At 31.0% G+C, this 19,650-nt stretch overlaps 1 protein-coding gene across 2 annotated transcripts in view; it reads left to right on the top strand.

The window, feature by feature from the left end:
* The first annotated feature begins 6,752 nt into the window (after positions 1 to 6,752).
* The window catches only part of LOC108908820 (homeotic protein distal-less-like), a 143,093-nt gene continuing 130,195 nt past the window's right edge, over positions 6,753 to 19,650 (top strand). For both annotated transcript variants that reach the window (XM_018712966.1, XM_018712965.1), the window contains exons 1-2: positions 6,753 to 7,584; positions 17,440 to 17,621. In XM_018712966.1, the coding sequence (XP_018568482.1) occupies positions 7,275 to 7,584; positions 17,440 to 17,621 (492 nt within the window). In that variant the 5' untranslated portion in view covers positions 6,753 to 7,274. The remainder of the gene's footprint in view (positions 7,585 to 17,439; positions 17,622 to 19,650) is intronic.

The raw sequence follows: 19,650 nt of genomic DNA, 5'->3' as shown, positions 1-19,650 counted from the left end.
GGAGGTCGATATCTTTTTTTCGTTTTCAAGTTATTGCTAAAATATTGAAGTTGTGCTAGAACATCCTCCTTTACTTAGTTCTCTAAATAACATCCATATAATACAAGCCAAAATTAAATTGTAAAACTATACCAATCTTGTCCTTAAAAAGAATTATTGCTTTATTGTGAATTTTTTTTGGTAACTGCAATGTTTAATTTTTTTATTAATTCCAAATATCTAAGTACGTAGTTATAAAGATTATTGTTTCCATAACGATGCAGGCTATGCCCTATGAAAATAGACAACTGAAAAATTATGCCAAACGAAATGTGACAGCTCTTGCTACGTGCAAAATTAGTGTGATTGTGTTGGAAAAGTACTTGTGAACAAGGAAAATGCTTTTTACGAATGATATTTTCAATGCTTGGAAAATGCCGTTATAACTTCAAGAGAGAATACGCTTTGTGATACCCTCGTAGAATACGCTACTGTAGAGAAATATTGCAGCGTTTAGCCAGACGCCACTACATTCTGTAAGAAGACATCGCCGTGCAAGAACGGAAGATAATATTAATAATGTGTTGGCTTGTGTCTATATAGATCCCCAAATAAGTTATAGACCGGGAGATACTCTTAGAAGTTCAACGACGTCTTTCTCGTTTATGCCTTTTAGGGTACTGAAAGATACATTAGAGACAAGTAAGATTATGGAAAAAACCGATGTGCCCGCCGGGACACCTATGTAAAAATTTAATTTTCTTTTGCAAAAAAATAATGTGTACAGCGACGTATTTCGCGCTTATTTTAGTTTTCCATTTTTAGGTCCCTTGCGACACTTATGCCAAAAAATTTTGTGAATTTTCTCTTCAACTTATGAACATGGCATAAGTGAGAAATACGTCGCTGTACACATTATTTTTTTGCAAAAGGAAAATTGAATTTTCACAAAGGTGTCCCGCAGCCCATCTTTTAAATTTAGTTTATTGTACTTGTCTCTCGGTAGTCTCGGTTACCTTTCAGTACTCTCAGAGGCATAAACGAGAAAGACGTCGTCGAACTTCAGTCTAATATCTCCCGGTCTATTATAGAGACCTGGGAATTTCATATGGAACATAAGTAGGTACCTACTTTTCTCTCACACAAATGACACAAATTTTGCACGAAGTAAGAGCTGTCACATATCGTTTGACACAATTTTTCATTTGTCTAATATTCTTTTTAAATACTCATATATTTGCAGTTATACCTATAAGTAGTATATAATTGCAGTTACCTAAAAAATTTCAAAATATAGCAAGCGCTATATTGGTATAGTTTTAAATTCAACTCATTTAAAAAAAAACAAACGCATGTTTTTTTTCTCTTTTTCTATTTAATTGATTATCTACTTATTTGTCCATAATGATACATTTAATAAAAAGTAAGTTTTATTCAGTGGTAGAAATCCATAAGTTTTTAAATTTTCATCACTTCTTTCAAATCTACTTGCCAGCTTTGTAAATAATAAATCAGTTCACATCACACTACACTATGCCAATTACCTACTACCTAAATACAGTTAATTTTGTACAAAAAATAGATACGACTTGTATGGCAACATTTCCTTCTAAGGAATTCTACGAAAAAGTCTTATGCAAAAATTGTTAGCGTCATTATATACATTTACAGATATTTATTATCTTAGGAAATATTTCACTAGTAGGTATAAACCAAAAGAAAAAACAAACATATCAGTTTTTGAACAAATGTCTGAAAACTGAACTCTCAACAATTTGTACAATTCGGCAAAAAATATAAACAACAGAAAATGAACCACAATCGAATGTCGTTCGAACTGATAAAGACAGATGGAGCTATGTCGCACAATACAGTAGATTACATTATTGTATTAATTTTTTTAGACCACTAGACCATCTAGTTCGTGAACTGTTACGTTAAAGTAGATGGGAGGTCCTAGTGATAAAAATTTTTCTCGTTATTATCGCTCATTAGTAGCTCGTGCTGAGCGGCACTTTCATGTGATGTTTGGGCTATCAACTAGGTCGTTCATGCCGGCAGGGGGGCCTTAGCGACTGTCAGATCACAGAGTTGTCCCTGTGAGGCTGCCACAACCTTACCTGGATATGCGTTTGTGTGGACATTTCACCGTCTTCTAATTTACATTAGCCGATTTGACTCCCACCTCGTTGAGTCCAGCTTTATGGATCATTTTACCGACCCCAGAGAGTTCAGTGGTGCTCGTTTTTACGATTTGCCAAACTAATTATATACCGCGCGTTGTCGTAAAAGCGAGCGAAATGAAGTTAAGAAAACAGTTACGTGTTAAGTTTGCGGCGTGGGTATACAGGGTGGCCGGGAAATGGAGGGCGGTCTATTTGTTGGGTTTGAGCATATCTTGCAAGAGTTTATATGTTTTTAATAAAAAAAAATCTTGTTTGCTATCGGATGATGAAAATACCATACTATTTATGCCATTTTAATAGTAGTAAAAAGTGAAAAATAAATTGGTTATTTTTGGAGCAAAATACATATATTTTTTGTGCCTGTTCCAATATCCGAAGAGGCAAGGAACATAAATTGAAACAAAAGAAAAACAAATATTTATCATTATTTAATATTATCAAGATGTAAATCAAAAAGTGTTCAATTTAATTTAATTTATTTTTGGAAGACGTACCCAAATCCGAAAGATTGCCCGCCATTTTTTGGACGCCTTGGTACAGGGTGACTCAGAACTGATTGTTGGTCGTCGTTTCAGAAAAACGGAAACAAATAATATAGGAAACCACAAGCAGTATTTGACTTAAAATTTCATTTTGGTAGGTCTACAGCTCTAAAAGCTATGCCACCGAAATTAATTTTCCCAATTCCATACCTATTTTTTACATCATATGCAAGTTTTCATTATTCTCAACGAGTTTTATAAAAAAAAAATTGTTCATTTATTTGATTATCTATTCTTGTTTAAAAGATATAAAAAGATAAGTGTAGAGAAGAACACTGGTTTGATCAAGTCTGTTACTGATTTTACCAGCATTGCCTTAGAAAACAAGACACCTTCAATGTTTACATGCATTATTGACGTAAACAATTTGTCTCTCTAAAACCAACTGCTACTTCGAATATTTTCCCAGAAATCAGAATCGCATCTACTTTTTTATTGAGCATTAATTTTGTTAATAAATGTTTAGTTAGTTTACTCAAAAACAATGAAAACATGTCAGTAATGAATAGGTATAAACCTTTGACTATGTGTATATAGTCAAGGTATAAACATTGAAACCTTCTTGTTTTCTAAAATGTCAAAACCAGTAGGTATAGACTAGAACTGTTAATGTTTAGTTTCTCTTTTATCTTTTGAAAGGGGAGATATATGGAAAAACCTTTTTTAATAAAAGTTGTTGAGAAAAAAGCAGATTTTTCGATTTGCTTATTCTGTTTCCATGTAATGGCGCCCAAGTTCTGGGTTACCCTGTATAATGGGTCAAGTATAGTTTTTAAGGTAAATAAAAGATTTCATTCCAAAGGAAAAATTTCGTAGGTTCGTTATACTTACAGAATGTTGAAAGTTAAAATAACTGGTCGACATAAATAGTTGAATAAGTATATGTAAAATAACAATAAAACTAATATATTTCAGTAAATTCACTCATACGAATTTTTGGGAAAGTCCAAAAAAATCATTGGTGTAGGCATCTTTGATTTTCTAGGGATAATAACCCCACAGAAAAATTAAAATTGTTACACCAACGAATTTTTTGTCTGTATTGTATTTAAAATAGTATTTTTAACGAAAAAATCCAGTAACATTTTTCGTTAAACGAAACAGTTGGGCATTTCCGATTTATTCAATTATGTTCTCTTAGGCTTATTTTGGATTTAAAAAAATAATAGCTCAAAAATGGCTAGCTTTTCGAATAAAACGGAATTTAATCCAGTTTACAATGCACTTATCCAAGTTAAAAAATTCTCAGTGGCGTCAAAATTCTAGGGTTGACAGATTTGTATACTGTGTCAATTTTTGCCCATAATTAGTTTAAGTTTCATATTTTTGTTCAACAGATTAAAAATACAGAAACAGTATAAAGTATTATTTTTAATATGTTAGCAATACCAATTAGATTAAATTATATTTATAGGAGACAATGAACTAATATGGACTATACATCCATCCGTATTATTATGACTTGCTTAAATATAGACCTACTCTTAAGAAAAAGTATCAGTGAAAGGTACGGGTTTATGTATAACTGCTTGTAATATCATGTTATCAAAAAAGTGTGTCCTAACAAAATTATCCAAGTTTAAAAAATAATTAAATTGCCCCTACTATGCGCTGAAGTTTTATATGGATATACGATGTCCTTATGATCATAATATTCAAAAATTTCGATAACAGCAAAGTCACCTTTACAATTTTACTTATTTAGACATTATTAGGAATACCGAGGGCCCATATTATATATTGTTTATTTATACCTACCTATATTTTGTCAATCTCTCAATATAATTCAATCTTGCTCAACAACTTGCTATTTCAGATTTGATTTATTAAAGAATTTACAAAAATACCTACGTGTTCTTGCTAATACTATGTTGGTATAATGCACCATGTCTAAAGGTATATCGCTAAAATTGTTAAAGAGTCAAATTGTTTGTGAGATAAAAATAATATTCATGTAAAATCACGCTGCTTGTATTTGTATCTCCAAAACGAAACTATTTCAGTTAATTCGTAAAGTCAACAATTAACTTCATCCAATGATATTAGGTACCTACACCTCGTATAGATAATATGCGGCTTCCCCAGATTTATTAACACTTACCTAGGTACATTATTTAATTTTAATAAATAAAATAAAAAAATACCAATAACGTAAGGTTATTATTTTGATAAAAGCTTTTGGAGAGCCATATCTCCGGAGATCCAATGTTTATAGGAACTTTTTTTTTACTATTTTTGGCTCTGTTTTCACCTCTTTAAATTTGGTACTAGTTTTTCCAAACAGATTTTCAAACTATAAGCCTTTAACGGGTCGTTAAACTCTCATCAATGTAAATGTGTTATTGTAAATGGTGTAGAACTATGAGCTGCTTTGTGTTCTATTTTATTTAAAAAAAAAATCGCCTCTTTTATCAACTGAACTTTGTGTACCTATTAATGTTTGATCTACCCTTTTTACTTGCCATCATCCATGCTTTTAACCTTTTATTTTGCAGTCCAATCATTGCAAACGATGTGGTTTTACTTAATCCTGATACCTACCTAGGTTGAAATTTATTTTAAAACAAATGTTTCCTCAAAGTTGACATTAAATGCTGGTAATCCACGTTACAACTAAAGAAACGAACAAAAATAGGTACATATCAACATTTATCCTTTTGACACAGCAACTACATACCTAATTCCAAAGGGATCAGTGAAATATTGAACACATAGGTATTCTTTTTATTTAAGCAAACAAAAATTTACATAAAATTACTATGAAAACTAATTATTATATTTTTGTTTCATAAGTTATCATAATATTATTGGAAATCTGAATATCAATTTCCTTAACTGTGACTCAAACTCTTACAATGTCAAAGTGACTACAGTGATATCAGTACTTCTCTCACTAGTCACACTGTCAAAATTCTTTATTAAAACTATGTTTGTGTCCCCCAACAAATAAATTACATAGTAGTCAATATCATTTAATCATTCTCGTATTTAAATAGGATATTTATATATTTGTAAAAAGAAACACTAACCCTATGTTATTTTATTATTAACTTCATAGGCATCACATCCACGTGTACTTACCTACATTTATTTATTCCTTAAATTTTCATCAGCTTTAACAATTGTTTTGTGTTTTACACTATTATTTATTAAATGTAAAATTCATTCATCTACACAACAGTCTGAGGAAAGATTTAAGTACTTAATGTATCATAAAAATGGATACTTATTTCACTGCTCACTAATAATATTGAATACATTTTTTGATTAGCCAATGATTGGAAGAAGCATGAAATAAAAAAAATATTTTCCGCATTTTGTCAAATTGAATGAATGTAGGTATTAGCTTTTATAGATGGTGGTTAAATTAATTTAGATCGGTAGATACCCGTAAATATGTTTTACTGGATATGACGTAAGTAACTATTCAGTATTTCTGAAGATCGTAAATGATTGAAGACATAAAATTTGCCAAGTTAAAAATTTTTCCAATGCTGTCACAAAATTCTGTGTCTATTTCCCCACGTAATTATCAACGTATTCGATTAGACGGCTTTATTCCAAATCGGTTCGGCTCTAATTTGTTAAATACAATGATTTGCCGGATACTACTAAATTACGAGTTTATCGAGCTGCCAAAATTCCACGGTGCAGAAGTGCTCACCCATCACTATAATTTATTCGGATAAAAATGGTCACTTAAAAGCACAACAATACCCATGCGGATCAACAAAAGTGCGGCAAAACACTATAATACACGGACTTGACATAAACCTAACCTAAAAATGAAGCGCCTGCAAGTCTACAAGGGCGGGATATCGCCTAGGAACTCAACCAAGCCCCTCCCTCGCGTCCTTAAATCAGGATAAAAACGGGTCCAAGACACGCCGGCTTCGGCCCGCACACCAATGAGAAGGCTATTAGGCGGTGTTACGAGTCCACAACGCTGAATGGTAGCGAGATCTGCCGGTTGAGAGGCGCAACTAAAAGGCCAAGCTAACTATTATATGATTATTCTTCATTATAGTCCCTACGCTCGTAGGAAGTAGATGGTTGGTTTAGAACGATCAATTTTCGACGTAAAAAAACGACATATGCGCTCAATTTCGTGTAATTTGGTTTCGGGTTAATCTTCAAATAGTTTTTACTCAATTATAGTGTGAATTACACCTATTATCGCAGTTGAATATAGTAAATTGCTCTCGGTCGTTTGATTAACGTTATTAACTCTCTAAACTATTCTCATTATTTCCATTTTGATTTACTTATCGGATTCTCGCCTTTGTTTTGGTTTCGCCGTTTTTATTTTTGGTGATAGTGAACGTACAACCAGCGAGTGTGTGTGCTACCGATATTTCCGACTACCTACGTCGCCGCTATTTCGAGAGACACGGATAGTGACCGGAAGTGACTCTGCATTTCTCGGGGGACGTAGCCGTGTCGCGACATCTTCAAGACGCCTCCGAACTTCACCAAAGTGGATAACAAACCGTTCACGACGCTGAACTTCACGGACCTGGGGTCCCCCTTCGGGGGGCCAAACGACGATCCCCCCGGGACGCCCACCATGTCCGGTGAGGGCCACATCGGCCCCCCGACGCCCCACGAGTCCAACAACTCCACGCCGGTGTCGAAGAGCGCCTTCATCGAACTCCAGCAGCACGGGTACGGGCCCCTGAGGACGACTTACCAGCACCACTTCAATTCGCCGGCGGGAAATGCGCATTCCGGACCGACGGGGGCCCACGACGGGGGCTTCCCTAGTCCTAGGGGTGCCCTCGGCGCCTACCCTTTTCCTCCCATGCACCAGAATTCGTACACGGGATACCACTTGGGATCGTACGCCTCGAACTGTCCGCCTTCACCCAAAGATGATGGTGAGTACCGCTAGGGATACTGTGCGTATTCGGAAGTGTGGTTAAATTTTAAAGTTTCACGAGTCTGTGGGTCGAGGAATGGGAAGCGAGTTTCTTTTGGGGTTTTCGAGGAATTTTCTTAAGGGAGATCTTAGAAAATGTTGATCTGCAGCATTTAGCACCAGGATCTCGCTTACCTTATAGTAATATCAGTTAAAATAGACAAAATTATTCGCCTGACGTTGAGAAAATTAAGAAGGTTATCTTTTGGCTTATCAATTTAAAGAAATATTGGCAAAATTAATATTTCCATGTATTGTCTATTCTCTTCAAATTAATGATGATTTCTATCAAGCTTTAAGCAAGCAATTAATAATAAATTATTTTCTTGGATAGTGCGTAATAATATTCAGGCAGATTGTCCAAAATCCTTAAACATTTCATAAATTTAAAAAATTATTGAAAATCTACCTTAGCTACGACTTTATTTGGCTTTGGTAGTTACAGATTATCAAAAAAGACGCCAAACAGGAACTAGGAAAGAGGAAATAATAAAAAAAGATCAATAGTCAGATCAGCAGAAGTGTTGTGAATGAAAATCGAGTTTCTTTTGAGGATTTTGAGGAATTTTCTTAAGGGAGATCTTATAAACTGTTGATCTGCAGCACTTAGCACCATTATTTCGCTTACCTTTATAGTAACATTAGTTAAAATAGAGAAAAATATTCAGCTGAGGTTGAGAAAATTAAGGAAAATTTCGTTTGGCTTAATAAATTTAAAGAAATAACGGAAAATTGAAGATTCCATGTATTGTCTATTCCCTTCAATTGACGATAATTTCTATTAAGCTTTAAGCAAGCAATCAAAAATAAAATCATTATTTTCTTGGATAGTGCGTAAGAGTATTCATAGATTGTCCGAAATCCTAAATATTATTTATCTTTCATAGTTACAGATTTTTTTAACAAGACGACAAACAAGAACTATTCGGTTTTTGAACATAATATAAAATTAATATTGTTATTGCACACTATAGTATAAAAATTCATTCTTATTTCCACATCTACTAGTGTATATTCTATAAGAGGAAATAATAAAAAATATAGATATCAAGTAAAGTCTAGTTATAGGTGAAAAATTAGATATTTGGGAGACAAATTTTGTTTCCATTTCATAAGTAAAATATATTTAATAGACAAAAAGATCAGTGAATGAAAATTGAGTTTCTTTTGGGGTTTTCCGTACTTCGAAGAACTTTCTTAAAATACTTCGTATAAACTTCTGATCTGTCGCACTCAGCAAAAGAATCTCGCTTAATTTTATAGTAACGACAGTTAAAATAAAGAAAAGTATTCGGCTTAGACCTGAAGATTGACGGAATTTTTCTTCCGTCTATTCTCTTCAATACAATAAAATTTATATTCAGTTCTAAGTAGTTGAAGTAATTTGATGTTCATAAAAGTACCGATAGCTTGTCCGACATTCTGAAACATTATTACCTACCTACTAATTAAGTATTAGCTATTACAGATTTTTAATTAAGTAATATAATTGCTGTTACTATAGTATAAAATATAAAATCAAAGTAATAAGTTCAATCCCGTTCCTAGAAAATTCTAAGATATCCTGATCATATATTTTTTTAAAACATCAACAATGAATTATGTAGGTATATCTATTTTACTATTCTGTCTATGTGGATATATATTTTCACAAATTCTTTTTAAAAAGTTTCTTTTCAATATTACCATTTTGTTGTAAACTAAAACACTGGAATAATTGTTCCGACGATTGGAAATATGTTTGTACATATTACTTTCCATATATTATATTCTTATAAATAATATGTTGTGTGTTCTGGAATTCAGCATTTATTTAAAAACAAATCTGGAGTCCTAAGAGTTTTCGAAGTCCTTCGTCGGTAAAATCAAGACTAGAAATATTATGTATGCACCTAACTACTACGTAAATAAAAATGTTAATAAAATTGTTCTCAGCTGTTGCTCTGTGCAGCTAAATTTCAATATTTTATGAATCAATGTAAATTCGAAAATGGAAATCGAATTTCTTTTGGATTTTCCGAGGAAATTTCATACAAAACTTCTTGTAAATTGTTGATCTACAACACGAAAATCTTTTGTATCTTATAGTAGCAACAGTTAAAACAGACGAAGAGTACCTAGGTACTAAGTTGAAATCTGACATTGATGAAAGTTATCGTTTGGCTTTACGAATTTCAAAAAATAATTAATAAATTTAAATTTTTATTATAAAATACCTGCAGTAGTTATGACATTTTTTTGAGTTTTAAAAATAATTTTAGAATCTATCTAACTAGTATTAATTATTTGGCGATTATTTTAAGTGGCTTTGATGGTTAGGTACCTAGGTAGGTAATAATAAAGTAGGTATAATGAATAATTCATATTTTTTACCATAACATACCACAAAATACACTACTAATATACCTACCTATATATAATAAATAACTATGCCAAAAAGAATAAAAATCATGATCATCTTTATACTTACTCATAGGTATATTTTGTAAGAGGAGATAATGAAATACATAATTCAAATATGTTATTGTACATATTTTTTAAGAAAAGGATTACAGTTAGTAAAACTGAGTTTGGATGTTAATATAATACCTACATAAGTATAACTAGGCAGAGGTCAAAAACTATAAATATTTGAAAACTATTTTTATTTACAGAGTTCTATTTACGCTTTTTAGGTATATAAAAAAAGTAAGCAAGAACCTACAACCTCTTGAAAAGAGACAAACATTTCATCATTAAATATCATTTGGATAGAAAATATTACTTTATTCATCTATAACAGATTTTTTGAGTAGCAGTGATAAACAGAAAAATAAACAGTAAATAAACAAACACGTCCTGGTTTTTGTAAGACATATTTTATGTTGAAGTTAGATTTATGAATATTTATAATTTTATGAATGTGTAACCATTATGTTACTTAGCACAATGACGTACTGACAAGCTGTAGATTTTTGTTTAATTATTCCGTGAAAATGGATTATATACCTATTTCCACAAGTTCATTTCGATACCACCAATTTGTTGTATACTAATGTATTGGAATTCTTAGGTGTTCCGACGATTAGGAACATTTTAGTATACAACTAATGTTAATGTATTTTATTCCTATAAATATGTTATGGAAGAATTCAGCATTTATTTAAAAACATTTCTAGAGTCCTGAAAGTTTTTTTGTAGTACAGAATTCTCCATCGGTAGAATCATGGCAAGAAAAATTATGTAGGTACCTAACTACATACTAAATAAAAAAAATCTTATAGTTTCTAGCTGCAATGATTGTTTCGTATTTATTTTTATGTGGGGAATTACCTTTTCATCTTCAATTTTATTAGTGTTCATAACATTTTGCCAAGTCATTCGATTTATGTGTTGTATACGATTTAAACAAAATAAATATTAAATAGATACCATAAATTTTTAATTAAAAAGACTGAATGTATCATGATACCATTTTAAAACAATAATTTATAAATTTTTTTATGTACCTATGTTTGGAAGCACGTCTAAAGTTATTTTTTGTGGCACAGCATTTTTCTGATTATTAAGGTATTATGGGCCAAGGGTTATTTTTCTGAAAATAGTTTAGCCTAAGCAAAAATCTGATACTGAAAAAAGCATCAGAGAAATATAAAATACACATCACTATATGTTCCACATATTAAAAAATTGTTAAACTTTTCAAAAAACTGTTTTGGTCTTCAGAACTTATATTAAACTTCGACAGTTTAAATTTTTTTGTTTTTCTTTGTCTCCGCAGTTAGAGATGTTTATTCTATTATTACTTAAGTACTTCAACTTTTATGAGTTACTCTAGCATACAAGGATCCAAGTCACAAAGTAATTTAAAACACATTTTTCACCACTGAACAAAATAATGGCGATCTCTTTTAATTTTTTTTAACGGTGTTAATTTGCTTGTCTAAAATTTTGGCGGAATCCCATTAAATTATATGACCGTTGCCTCAAGCGTAATCGCAAATTTTTGTTTTGTTTGTTTGTTTGTTTTTGTATTTTGAAAATCAGTTTTTGGGCACGTTTTTAACAGTAAAAGTAGGTAGTAGTTGTCTAAAAAACCGTTCTAACTTTACATTTTTTCGATAATACACGAATATATGAAATTTTTCTCTAACTTAATTTGTCTTGCTTCTAATACTCTTAAAATCTCAAAACTCAAAATCCCCAGGGTGATTGTTTATTAGTAGGTACATTTTTTTATGAATTTTAATTCTTTGTTCAAAATTTTATCTTTCGAGGATATCAATTTGGCTAGGAACATTTTATTACACCGTCTTTTATATCAATAGGATTATGATGCGAATTCAAATTTAGATATCTGTTAGTGTTAGTTGATTTCCTATAAATACTTGTTTCTGAAGAATTGCTAATTTTTTTTTATTAAAATCTGTAGAAAGGGTATTATTGTTTCCTATTTTTAAAGTAAATATAATTTTTGGTTCTTTGTTCTTCAGAAAAAATATTTAATTCCTCAATGGCAAAAGCCAAATTGTCTCCACCAAATATGATGTGCTTTTTATTTAAACTGTCAACATAATTTTCTTCAAAAAAATCCATGAATATGTTACTTAAAATTGGTTATAATGAAAATCCCATTGCCATTTCTAGATCTCATTGATAAAATTCATTATTTCATTGAAAATAAGTAGGTACCTATTAGTTTTTATGTATAATCTTAATTATACATCCTATACTTTAGTTCTACCTGTCAAACTGTTATCATTTTCTAATTTATTTTTGATAATATTCAATGTTTTAACGATAAACGTAACATGTAAAAAATATAAAAATGTAAATCAATGTAATCTTTCTGTCTGTCTGTTTAATATTCAGAAGTCGAGAGGTCTCCATAAATTGTAATGTTGTGAATATCATTATTTGGACGTGGTTTTCCGTATCAGTATCAATGTGTGAGCTAATATTAAATTTGTTAGTTATTTTCTCTACTTTTTCCGATAATTTTCATTGTTTAACTATTTCTCTGTTGTCTCTGGCTCTATCTTATATTCTTCATATCACTATGACGATCAGAACTAAAATTTAGATGTAATATTTTTAATTTTTTCCCATTTCTAAAGTGAAGTTAATCAATGTTTAAAACTGTCATTTCGAGTTTCGAGAACAGATTGTTTTTCGAAAGGCGCCTGTGTATTTTTGTTTGTCTGCCTTTTCCAGTGCAGATTTTTGGCGGGGCAAACACAGTTTCATTTCAAATAACCATTGACTGAACCTTGACTCAACTTTTCATTCATTTATTATGTATTTATTTTCGCAGGTGGCAAAATTCTCAAACAGAGAAAAAAAATATTTTACAGTATTCACAAGTAAACTTCCGTACTAAATGAACCTAAAATAACATTACAGGAGGGTTATGGAAGGCCAATTTACTAATCAAGCAATTAGACCTGATTAATTAACGTCTATTTAATTCGATGTTGTGTTATTCGTGTTAAATATCCCATCGTGACAAAATATACACGGGATTGGTTCGACGGTGCCATAAATAAAGCCACTTTGGTCTCCGTAAAAAGCCGTTAGACACTTTTACAAATTATTGTGACACGGTGCATTTTAGTCGAGTTAGAAGACGAACAAATTGACTTGCGTCAGCTATAGAAATAGCCCCATTATAGCGAAAGAGTGGAAATCGTTGACGAACACACTTATTTGTATTATTTTTAGATTTAACTTCAGAATTGATAATGTTTTGCGCCTTCAATTCACACGGTGACTTCCTTTTAATCGATATCGGGGCGTATTTAGAAGTTTTGAATGTAAAGTAAGTAGTAAAACATTTTTTTATGATGAATGGTAATCATTAAAACAGAGTTTCATGAAATATATTAAAAATCCTATAAATATTTATTGAATACATATCATATGTTATGTCAGTAGGTAAACATAATAATAGTAATTTTCGAATTAATTTTAATTCAGAAAATTACTTTCTTTTAATGTTGTATGGATCAACAACCTTTGAATAAAAGATACCGTATATTTTTATTAACTAATAATTCAATAACTAATATAACTTATTTTTTGATAAAATATGTTAGAAGTCAGAAGTTTATTTAGTTGTGATGTTATTCGATTATTATTGTGTTTAAATAGCTGATGCTAATAAACTTTATAATTAAATAAATTAATGTTTAAACGTGTTTTACAAAAACTCAATTTTTTCGAAAACGGCTAATTTTATCGAAAAAATGTAGAGCACCTTTTTTAAAGAGGAATGACCAAAGTATTTAAAAATTCAATTTTCAGCTCTATAAAATGACACCTGTCAAAATTTTGGCCTAATGAAAACCTACGCCACAAGTAAATAACTTCGGACAATATCTTATGATTGGTTGTGACAAAGTTAACTTCCATTTTACGATACTGACGTAACTCATTTTCTATTTACTTTACGGTTTCGTCCAATATAATTAACATTGCGAGCGAAATAAAACCCATCTAATTGAATAGATGTAAATCTGCTCCAATTATTGGCCAATGGCTTGAATTGGGTTGTGATTCTGAACCAGTTTGACCATTTTGTGAATGTTCGAATCAATCACTGTCTGTATAGACAAAGTAATCGTCTGTGGTCGTTTTGAAAAATAAAATAATTCAGTAACGGTTTGTAAGTAGAAGAGAAGGAAGGTTTAGCAAGCATATAATTAATATCTTGGTGACCGGATATGGGTTTTAGATGATAATGAAAGATATACTTACATTCAATTTATTGATGATGTATTTTACAAAAAAAAAGGTTTCCATTGATTTTTCCTCGTACCTATTCATTAAAATGCTCTGGAAAGATCCTTGTTAATATTATTCATTTGATTTCTCGGAAATATTACTGTTTTTTTTCCTACATACGCTGGTTGTAACAATATATCCGTGACAATGCTTCGCTCAATATTAAAGTCGAAAATATAAGTGGAAAGACTTGTTTTATGAGGAGTACAAGATATTTTTTCTATAATATTCGACAAGGTTGTAACGCAAGGTAGAACTGAACATATAAAATACATTTAATTGTTTGCAAAAATATTTTATTTGTTAGCAGTACATCACGGGGTGATAAGAATGACACAGAGATGGATTTGTACACACTTCTGTACTTAATAACAACGTATTACACTTGATTTTAGTTGAATCGTTGTTAGACAAAAAATAAACTACTGTAGAGACTGTGATTTTTTCTATAAATGGATACATTTTTTATATTGAAGTACATGAAATGATCAGCTCAGCTAGAGACAAATTAGGTATGGTTTCCCTAGTGCTTTGGGTGAATTTGTGTTAATTATCGTCACATATTTCGGTTTATTAGGATCATATGTCTTGCAATCTCGTCACTAGATGTCAATATTTGTGCCTCACTGAAAGTAGTTCACTGCTGTGCAAGAAGAGATTTGGAAAGTAGAAAATTGCAAGTTAGTATCGTAGATAGATTTATTATTTATATTATTGCAGGCCAAGTGCTTTTGCAATGCGACAAAATTGTCATATAGAGCATATGACCAAGTCAGAATTCTTTGCTCAACAAAATCAGACATACATAGTGAAAATCGATAACTCACTTTCGTATGTTTACGAAAACACGAGTAGCTCTGCAGCAATTGAATATATTGACTTGATATGTTTATATTTATAATAATTTGTTTCGAAAGTCGCAGAAGTTGTAGTAAAAAAATTGCAAGATAGTATGAAACTGCTTATAATGACTTCAAAAAGTAAAACGAAAATTTGGGAAACATCTGAAAATGTGTTGCTGGATTATTTTTTAATAAAATACGTGCTAATAAAACTTCTACTCTACCCCTTACATAACCTGGCAAACATGGGAATGTAAGGGAAATTCATAAAATCAATAATTAAAGTTAGGGATGTAGGAGAAAAATTCCAACTTTGTCATCTTAATAGATATCTGGATTCAAATAATGAGCATTAAAAATATGTTTTATTATTTTTAGTTTTACCTTTCCTTATTATCTAAACTCTAATAAATAACTTTGATCATTACTGCATATAATATAAGGTAACGAAGATATGGCTATTAGAACGTGATATATTTGTAATGTGATAGGGTTAGTGGGGATTGCTTTGCTATTAAGCTTTTGTCCAACTATTACTCTTATGACATATTCTAACAACCACATCTTCATCATTAGTGGTAAACTCATCAGACTTTGTATCATTGCAATCCTGAAAATGAATTCTGTTCATATGTGACATAATATAAAAGGCTTATTATTTAAAAAAATCGTAAGTTTAACTTTGCCACGTCATTCGACAGCTATAACTTAATTTCAAATATAGGGTTGCAAATATAAAAGCCTCTTATCAGGACTTTTATTAAATTCAAAAGTCAACTAAACTGTGAGAAAGAAAATTCTTATTTTGACATTGTATCTTTAAATTGGTTGGAATTTCCGCCAATAGCTTACTTTGTAAAAATGAATTATTAACTGTCTTTGACTATCATGATCGAATTCCTCCCGGAAAATATGTTGCTTCAAATTAAACATAGTTGATGGCACACCTGCTGTAGATACAATTTTTAAGTCAGGTTGGTTGCAAACTCACCCTTAGGAAGGTTACAAGGATCCAAGTACAACATTTATAACAGTAACTAGATATTTTTTTTGTACATTGTAAAAGGAATGGTGCCTCGTTCGACTTCTACACAAATAACGAATTATATTATATTAGTAAAATAATAATACCAACAACCAACAAAGCTAAATGTTATGCAAAAGACTAAGATTAACTAAGCATATGAAGGATATGTGTAGTGACAGTGCCTATAGTGTTTATCATTTATCAACTTTAGTTTATATTTCAAAAGTTAAAAGTAGAAAGCGAAGGATGGTGACTCTAAAATATATTTTTAAATATGAACGAAAAGTTTGAGGACAAAGTTAAAATTGAATCTAGTGAAGTGCACATAGTTATGGCAAAAAATCACTTATTACTGTCTATGTAACTGGTCATCATCCTAGTATTAACAACTGGATAAACATTTTTGGTAAGCTAAAAACTGTACTGAAGATGGTCTTGCAGCAATTCATAAGAAGTTGTCAAAAAACTTACTAAACAAATACAACCTTTCTAGAGCCTATTTTTGTTATTTCTATTTCTATTTTTCTCCTCTTCAACATTTACACATAAGCCAATTAATAGAAGTTTTGTTTACGACAAATACTAGTAGTAAACGGACTGTGCCATCATATAAAAGACAGTCTGTAGATCCTTATGTTTCCTACTCCAATTTACCATTAATTAATTTTTTATAAACATTTTATTGCGAAAAAACGCATTCTGTTAATTCTTTGTTTATAAATCTAAACTAATGAAGCAATCTGAATGCTATAAAGAGACAATTTGTAGAGAATCGAATTACAATTAAAACGAGAAGTCGATCGATCCTATCGGGTAATTAGAAACGAAGAAAACCCGGAAAAATTGTAAAATTTAGCATTTTTTTAAACAATCATTTTTTAAGTTGTAGAACTGACCCTGTGCACAAAAGTAGTGAATTATATGTACTTTAAGTGTGCACAAAACAGGCGCTGTCGGACCATTAGTTTTGGTTCATAAAAAAATAATTAATGGTAAATTGGAGTAGGAAACTTAAGCATCTACAGACTAGACTGTCTTTTATATGATGGCACAGTCCATTTGCTACCAGTATTTTTGTCGCAAAATCGCTGTTTTAAGGCTCTACTGATCGGCCTAGCAAATGAATCGCGTTGATGGTAATTTGCATGCGATTGCGACTGGTAAATCTCTGGGTTTGTTTCAGAAAAATGCCTGTCGCTGGAGAGGCCGTCGGGAGGAGGCAAGGGAAAGAAGATGCGGAAGCCCCGCACGATATACTCCAGTCTTCAGCTGCAACAATTGAACCGACGGTTCCAAAGAACGCAGTACCTGGCGCTACCCGAAAGGGCAGAGCTCGCCGCCAGCCTAGGTTTAACGCAGACGCAGGTCAGTTTAATTAAAAAACTTTAATATTTCCCCTTCCTCGAATTAATCCATTAAGCCGAAACGTTCCCAATTAATATTTCTTGAATACTCCTCGCGGACCAACACCTCCACATACCCGAACTAATTCTTCGTTTAATTGGAATCCACAACGTCGGAAATCAAAGGTGGAACGTTGAAAAAATCATTTGAACCACCAGTTTACCATGTTCATTTCATTTAAACGGAACAATCTTATTTGCATATCGAAAACTCGTAAAATTTTTATAAAAATTACGTATTAGAACACTACGCTGCATTATTATGTCGCAAATGTATCTAAACATGTGGTCTGCTATACCGATAACAGAGTTTTCTACATACAGACAGTAAAATTACACCGAATGATAAAGTGATTAAACTGATCAGTGTAAATGCACAACTGAAGTAAAATACAACATAAATACATTTCGCTAACTGTGTGAAAAAAGTAGGAATACGAGTATAAACGGACCTACTGTGACGATCCAAAAAATTTAAATAAAATTTGGGACACTTGGTGTTAAATGGGATGAGGTAAGCTCCATTTTCAATCGAAAGTATTATCTTTCTGATTTGACAGAAACGACTAAAGAACTCATCAATTATATTTTTCCAGAAACATACCCAAATTTTTTTCCTGTTAAAAAGTTCTCTTTTTTTCTAACAAACTTTTATTAAAGAAATTTTTCTGAATTACTTCCCGTTTAAAAGTTATAATAGTACAGTCATTGAAGCTTAAAATGAACTGTAACCTCCGAATTCTTTGAAACTGCATGGATTTGCATGAAAATTTAGAATAAGGCTCATCGTAGGCTCAAGTTCAAAAGTGACATAAGCCCGATTGACGCTTTTTTGTTTTTTAGGGGTAAAAACTACCCCTAAGTGGAAAAAAATTGAAAAAATTAAGTTTTAAGCATTTTATTGATAAAAATCTTGTTCAAGCACAAAGATTAAATATTGTTCCATGTTCTCGAACATGTTTTATGATATATTCGATCTTTTCGACCGTTTATTTAACCCTTAAAGACTACCGCTATGCAAAAATTAATGATAAAAAATTACTTTTTAAAGATTTGGAATGATTAAAGCGTGCAATTATTTAAAATAAAAATTGCCTTACAGCTAATAAAAGAATTTTTCCATTTTAACCCCTAAAAATCATCCCTGTATTGACAAAAATGATATAAAAATTACTTTTTAAAAGCTTGGAATACTTTAACGATGCAACTATTTAAAATAAAAATTCCCTCATTGCTTATGAAAGAATTACATTTTAAATTTTGGAATGCTATAATTGTGCAATAATTTAAAATAAAAATTCCCTTATGTTGTTTATGAAAGGATATTTTACTTTTGCCATTTTCAACTCATAAACCAATATTAATGTAAAATATTTTTATTATAATCGATTTTTAAATATAATCAATCATAAAAAAATTTCTACGCTGCATATAAATAATCACACTAAATTTTTTTACTTATTTTATTTGTATAATATAATATATAATATATAAAAGTGAGAAAGCCTATTTTGCTCCGAAAAAATGTCATTGGTTTTTTACCATACTCGGGTAATTTTGAACCTATAGTATCCTACAAGAAAGTATTTTAAAGATAATTTCAAGAGCTGTAAGATCGTTTGCATATAAAACCTTTTAGGTCCTCCATTTTTTAAAGGGAAAGGATCGAAGGGCTCGAGACAGGTCGTTTTTTCACTAAAATGAATACTTCAAGCGGTGATATCTTCTTAATTTTTTATGCTATAGGAATAAAAAAACTAAATATTTTGTTTTTACGTATCTTTCGTAGTTTCAGAGTTATTATATAAATAAGGCAATTTTTTTGGAATAATGAAAAATACGTTTTCAACTTTTACCGTACATTATTAAAAAAATACGCATTCTAAACCGGTCTAACTTCAGGATCGTATGAAAAACACTAAAACAAAACTAATTGTAAAGGGTCTACGATTAATTTTAATTCTGATGGAAATGGTACATCGTTTACTGCT

The sequence above is a fragment of the Anoplophora glabripennis genome, unplaced genomic scaffold (genome assembly GCF_000390285.2).
Source record: "Anoplophora glabripennis isolate ALB-LARVAE unplaced genomic scaffold, Agla_2.0 scaffold345, whole genome shotgun sequence".
Classification (NCBI taxonomy): domain Eukaryota; kingdom Metazoa; phylum Arthropoda; class Insecta; order Coleoptera; family Cerambycidae; genus Anoplophora; species Anoplophora glabripennis.
Note: the sequence above shows the minus strand (reverse complement) of the source record. Positions and strands in the feature narration are given on the sequence as shown.